Source organism: Aptenodytes forsteri, unplaced genomic scaffold, assembly GCF_000699145.1.
Source record: "Aptenodytes forsteri isolate BGI_AS27 unplaced genomic scaffold, ASM69914v1 Scaffold1105, whole genome shotgun sequence".
Taxonomy (NCBI): Eukaryota; Metazoa; Chordata; class Aves; order Sphenisciformes; family Spheniscidae; genus Aptenodytes; species Aptenodytes forsteri.
In genome coordinates this window covers 16,348-22,943 of record NW_008794918.1, presented here as the reverse complement: position 1 = coordinate 22,943, position 6,596 = coordinate 16,348, and the positions used below count along the sequence as shown (strand labels likewise).

The 6,596-nt window shown below is 48.8% G+C and overlaps 2 protein-coding genes across 2 annotated transcripts in view; one reads left to right on the top strand and one right to left on the bottom strand.

Moving 5' to 3' along the window:
* ZC3H4 (zinc finger CCCH-type containing 4) overlaps positions 1-2,153 on the bottom strand; it is a gene marked incomplete at its 3' end in the record, with an annotated part of 11,211 nt that extends 9,058 nt beyond the window's left edge. The window contains 1 exon segment of the mRNA XM_009275261.2: positions 1,849-2,153. Within this exon segment, the coding sequence (XP_009273536.2) occupies positions 1,849-1,958 (110 nt within the window).
* Positions 2,083-6,596, top strand: part of SAE1 (SUMO1 activating enzyme subunit 1) — a 14,711-nt gene continuing 10,197 nt past the window's right edge. Inside the window, exon 1 of the mRNA XM_009275260.2 lies at positions 2,083-2,087. Coding sequence (XP_009273535.2) covers positions 2,083-2,087 — 5 coding nt within the window. The remainder of the gene's footprint in view (positions 2,088-6,596) is intronic.

Here is a 6,596-nt window from a genome sequence, read left to right as displayed (position 1 = left end):
AGCCGCGCCGGCGTGCCGTGCCGTGCCGTGCCGTGCCGCGCCGCCGGCTGCGGAGAAGGCAGCTCGGCTGGAAGAAGGAGCTGCCGCCGCTCGGTAGCTCTCAGGGAGGTCTGGAAGCCAAAATGGGGTTTATGAACGGCATTCGGAAAAAGCTGTGCTGCGTGAGCGAGCCGACCTGTTGATAACCTCAGGTCACGTTAAAAAAAAAAACCAACCACCCAAGAAAAACTGAATTATTTGCCCGAGCACACTAATAAAACTACAAAACCCAGCGTTAACAATCCCCAGGAAGCATCCTGGGGTGGTTTCGGCATCGCCGGAGAGCAAACACTCGGATCCGGCCACCCGGTCCGACGCTGATGCAAAGCTCCCCTCTTGTTTTTGTTTGCGCTTGCACCATTTTAATAACAGGCTAGCTCCAAAATCAAGCTCACTCAAGTATGGCTCATCAAGCTCTTAAACCTGACGCGTAATTCCTAGGTGTATATAGAAGTTTTAAAGGCGACTATCGGTGGAAGCAACTTCTGTCGCAGGAATGCAGCATCCTTCAGGTGTTCGTATTCAGCGAGATCAGTCTTGGAACAAGACCCGAGAAACCCGCGCTCCGCACGAAGCCGAGCAGAAGTAGAAACAGAAACAAAACAAGCTTACGGAAAGGAATTTAAATAGCCGTGTATTTAAACACTTATATAAAAGTCCTGCCAAAGCCCCTCTCCTTTCCCCTAGAGGGACAGGTTCATCAATAAACGGATTTCAAACTAGACGTGCCACCAGGTCCCTGGATCGTTTCCAGCAACCCGCTAGCAGAGGACTAGCGAGCACAGCGGGGCGAAACACCGCCGCAGCTCACCCCGGGCACGGGACAGGCTTGTAGGAAACGAGGAGCTGCTACAAAGCCCGCTGCGGCCCGATAAAACGCCCTCACGCCAGACGTCTTTGCAAAAACTGGCTATTCCCTTCGGCATCGCTCCGTCGAAATCAGCGTCATTTACCCGCTCCCAGAAGTCCTCGCCGGCTGGGGATCGCGATCGCTCCCTGCCTTCCCCGCTGCCTTCAGAGAGGAGCAAACGCGTGTCGCTAACACCTTAATTGCAATTTTCAGGAGTGATAATTACCCTTCGTTTTGGACAGGACAGGCCCTTTTACCCTGCCTTGAGTTGCTCTGGTCCGATATCAAGGTTTAGAGGAGGCTACACCCCTGGAGCCGCGTCCCGATTGACAACTGCGTTATTAAATTCGCCGTGGTTACCGAAACGAAGACCAAAAAGGCTCCCGAGAACCACGCGTAAAAATTTTGCGGCCGCTGCAAGGCTCGTTTGAAAAGCACCAAGAGACGGGACCGAGGCCCAGCCGTCAAAACTGAGCTGTTTAGCAGAGGAATAGTAATTAATTAATCAGATGAATAGTAAGTAATTAATCAACACACGCCTCCTAAAGAAGGAAAGCCTGAGAAATCGTGTTTATACAGAGGCTTAGATACCAAACGACATCTTAAGACGGGCAATACCATCCCTTGCCGGTTTTTAACTCCAGTTCTGCCGGATTTGAGGAGGTTTGGGCCAGAAACGACACACCAACCTCTCAGAGGGACTGTGGGGCTTACTGGGCGCTGGGAAAGCGCCCTGAAAAGTTTTAGGCAAGTATTATCGAAGCGCCGAGTTTCGCCTAATGGTTTTAAACCCGACGAAACGGAGTCATTTGAAATACGGCAACCGGCGGGTAAGGGCGGTTTGAAAGCAACCGAACGATTTCTAAGGCTGGACGGGGGGGGGGGGGGGGTAAAGAAGAAAATTAAAAAGAAATTAAAGCAATTAAAGCAACGTCGTGCATTTTCGGGGGACGGCTCACCGTGGAGAGTCGCTGCGGGTACGCGGTGAAGAAGCCATGTCTGTTAAGCAACTATTGGTACTGCAGAAAACACTGACTGGGGGAAAATTCTTCCCCGAATCCGCGCTCATCCCGGGCTTTCCTATCGCTCCTGCCCGCCTGATCTATAGGGGCCGGTCCCCGGCGCAGCACACATCCTCGCAGAAGGACCCACGCCGGCTGCCGCGCGGCGTTTGTGACCTCAGCGCCACGGCAATGACGTAACACGGCGGTGACGACGCCTGGAAAAAAAACAAAAGCCCTTTCCAATCGTTATCCTGCCGTACCGGCAGCGTGAGCGCTTTGCTACGGGAAAAATAAGTAGGAATGAGCGTGTTAGGGTTTTTTTTTTTGTTTTTTGCTATTCTGGCCACTGAGGAGCAGCGCGTATTTTAAAGTATTACCTTAAAATGAGTAACGTCACTTTATACAGCTGAGGCTTTGTTACATTTGGAAATGAGCGTTAACGAAGTGACAGATGAGAGGTGGCCTAGACGGCGGATTTACTGTCGGTTATAGCTGACAGACCCTCCCAGCCCTAGTAAAGATATTATTGCTCCTCGCCCGTTACACCTGAAGGAAACCCCCGTCGAAAACAAGCCTCTCGGCTCCCACCCTTGGAAAAACACACGCGTTTTTTACTGTTTTGAAGAAAAGAGAGAGCTTTGCGTGCTCTCACCTGCTCTATACACGTAGGTGCGACAGACCCGTACCTCGGAGTAACTTTTATACAGTACCCCTATAAAAAAAACACACCCCGATTTAATAGCCGACCTGCTGGAAGAAACCTTCCTTTATACGGCGGCTTTTTGCACAAACGGTGCAGCTGACCGTGAAAGCGGCCGCCCGGTGCGCGATCTGGTTTTGCCGGAGCGGATCCACGGACGCCGAGAGCAGGGAGGGGGTTCCGTGTACGAAGGTAGATCTGGCTTTGGGGTGAAAATGCTTTTTTCCGAGCGATGCGGCGGGAAGGCTTTGAAAATAAAGCGCAAACGCTCTGGAAGTCACCGGCTTGCAAATCCGCGGCAATTTAATCTCACGGTAAGCAAACGTTCGCTCCTAATTTTACGGGATTTTAAGTAAAATGCTTGACGGGGACTTAACGCTGCGCGCACACACACGTGCGTGTCTTTAGGACGAAACACCTTCTGCCTCAAGCTGAGCGACCACGAGAGTTTAAAGTTTATTTTTAACAACCTGACAGCGTACTCCGTGGAGGGGAGGGGAGGGGGGGGAACGATCAGATGGCAAATTGAAATCGTAAGCTCAATAAAACCAAGCAAAAATTGAAAATTAACCGTAAACCAACTGGCTGAGCTCGAGGGGGAGTGGGGTTTGGGGTTTTTTTTGGCGAGAGCGGATCATCCCGGCTGAGAGCAACCCTCCGCCAGCTATTTCGGAGCGGGATTTAAAACCGGCCCCCTCCGCCTGTACAACAGGGCGGGGATATTGCGCTGCTTTTAAGCGGAATTCAGTTCTTTTTAGGACAGACACGTAGTTTTTGCTCATTCTCTGCATTTTAAGGTTGTCTAGCGAAAACACAAGGCCAGGCTTCTCCGAGTGACCGCTACACCCAGCTAAAGGTCATTAATCACACATTTAACGCTTCAGCAGAAGTTTACTGCCTCGCCCACAACTTGCTCGGAGGAAACGTATCCCACCCCAGCATCACACCTGCACGCTCCGCACCGGAGAAAATTATTCAGCGAGATCTCTATTCTTTCACCAAAACACTGATTATTCCAGAATCATCCCAAAGGAACTGCTCTCCTCCGGCCCGCCGGTGCGGCCGCCTTCCATTTTATTCCAAGTGGAAACCAGGGGGAAATACATCAATCAAGAAATAAAAGAAGCGCCGCTTTGAAGGCAGCGGGGCCACGCTGCCTCATTCAAACTGCGCGGACCGGGGCAGAAGCCATTAAAATTTATCAGCTTTTTGTATCTTCCATATAGTCGGGTTTTGGGGTTGGGGTTTTTTTTCCATTACGGTAACGAATACGTTGTACCAACTTCTAAGAGGCTTGGAGAGAGATCCCTTTAGCCCACTCCTGGCTGTAATCGGGGAAAATCCTCCTCCTGAGATCCCTAAAACCCGTGTTTTTAAGCGACGTTTATACTAAGGGAAACTTCCACGCGCTCTTTGGTCACAACTCAAGATATTTCGGGGAACGCGCTCGATTCAGCTGCTAATTCTGAACGTCCCCTCCGCTCGCAGGTTAGCTCCTTCCCGCTCCTCCTATCCGAACCCTGCAGTGAAATCCTAACGCCGAGCGCTGACGTCCTCGCTGCCACAGCACGGCTGATGCCACAGCAACGGGATACGTCCCAGGCCCCGGGGAAAAAAAAAAAAAAAAAAAAAGCTGCCGGGGTCTAGGATTTGCCTTAGCCCTCCCTTTAACCTGGTACAACAAAGCCTCGCTCGACCCAAGGAGCCTCAGCCGAACAATTGCGCCCTTAGAAAAAAAAAAAAAACAACAAAAACCAACCCTGTCCCTGCGAAAAAAATTCCTGGCGGGTGCTTTGCTTCTCTATCAGAAGTTGCTCCGATTTTCCAGGGAGCTACTCCCGGTACAGATGTTAAAACGCCTGCCTGCGTGCTTGCACGATTTAAAAGGTAACCTCTAGCAAATCGTGAGCGCCAAGAGGAGGTTAAGCCCGATTAAAAATGGGTCAGGGGAAGCAAGGCACAAGGAAAAGCCCCAGACAAGAAGTTTGACTCCTACTGCTAATATTTAACTATATTAAAAAAAAAATACTCCTCGCTTTATGGAACCAGTCAACAACTCCTGTAAACTTGGTAGTACAATCCCTGAAAACTCCTGACGTTCGAACAATTCCTGGTTCTTCCGTCCCTCGAAAGGGAGAAAATTAACCTGAAGTTTTCCGGCGGCTTATTTTCTTTCTTTTCTACCACATCTGTCCTTTCCAACTCATCTTGGTACGGATAAAAAATCGCTTACGCCGTTAGCAGCGGACAACCAAAAACCAGTTTGGATTCTTCCGGGATCAAGAGTGGAAGCATAGAGCTTAAACATGTACGTACCTTTAGTAAAATAACAGAACAAAGTCACTAACTGAATATATTAGGGGGGGGGAAATCGATGCTATGAGGTCCCACTCACCCCGAACTAAAAACATTTCGGCCAGACCAGTTAACATTTTCAAGCTCCGATAGCGGACCTCTGATCGAAGGGGGCGGGGGGGGGGGGAAATTTTGGGGGGGAAATATCCCAGCTTTATGATTTCGTGGTAAAGTCAAGCCGCAGAAGGTGCAAGGACCACAAGGGTCCCGTCACAAACATTTAAAAACAGCGACGAAAAGGCATAAAAGACATCACTGGATATTGTTTTATGTGAAAACCCCTTTCTGGAATGCAATTAAACCTGTAACGAAAAGCCCTCTAATTTGCTAGAACAAGTGCTTGCATTATTTTACAGTTTAAGCAGATGTATACGCTTTTTTCTTTCTTTTTTTTTTTTTTTCTTTAGGGAATAAAGACAAGAGGGAAACAAACCACCACAACTTCACACAACGGTATCGGTGTGCTTAGAGGGAACACTGGGGTTTTTTTTTTTTTCCACCCGAGAACAATGTAAGCTGGATGAAAAGGGGCAAAAGTGTGTGGTTTTGGTCTCCAGGAAAAACTAACCCAAGAAATTAAATCAACTGGACGGGGAGGGGGAGGAATACCCAACACTGTGCGTGGTGTTCTTACTTCGGACTTGAATCGTGTGAAGTAGCGTGAGGAACAAACTTGAGCTTTTCGTAACGCGCCTGATCGACAAAGGAAAAGAAAGGGAGAAGGAAAATCGGGGGACGCTAACGAGATTTGTTACGAACTGGGTGCTTGCACTGTACGTTCGCTACTTCAATTTCTCCCATTATCCGACATGAGGCTGTGCATGGGGATGGGGGAAAAATGTGTGATGACATTTGGGCAACGGTGCTTTCTTTGCCACCTTTTTTTTTTTTTTTTTTTCTTTCTTTTCCTTTTTGACACACTTTGGAGTTGTTTAACAAAACTTTTTAACGTCTTTTTTCCGCTTTACGGGCAGACCCGCACCCAGGGGCAGCCGGTTTACAGTCAACGTAATGGAATGAGGATGGAGTTTGCAGACAAAGCAATGGATCCACATCCTACGTCTAGATGGCATCAAGGGTCAGAGTGGTATGAGTTTTACCGAGGCATCTCAGTGCTACTTCACCTGGGAACGTCACAACAGACATATCTGGGAGTAAATTGTGTGCTTTTGTGACTTTTTTTTTTTGTCTTTTAAACATTCACATCGGCGGGGTGCACAACTCTATCGGTCATTACAAAGGGGGAGAATTCTGCTTGGTTTGTACACACACGGTATCAACTCACTGCTTACACGAAACGTACCCTGCTGGGGATGTTTCAGGGATTTTTTGGGGGGGGGGGGGGGGGGGGGAGAAAGGCAGGAAAAGGTATAATTTAATTATTCAATAAAAGAGCTTACTTACCAACCCAACCCTGCATCACATGGAAAACAAAACCTCCTCAGAGACAAAGGCATGCTAATGCATAAAAGCAGCTCTCTGCACTGCACACCTGCCCTCCAGGGGAGTGGGAAGGCGGCAAACCTCGCTCTTTTTTTTTTTGATCTCTTTTTTTCCAGACATACACGCTAAAGCTGTTTATTTTTTGCCGATACTCTCTGGCTATATGGTTTCAACTAAAAGGGGGGGGGGGGGAGAAAGTGCTAAA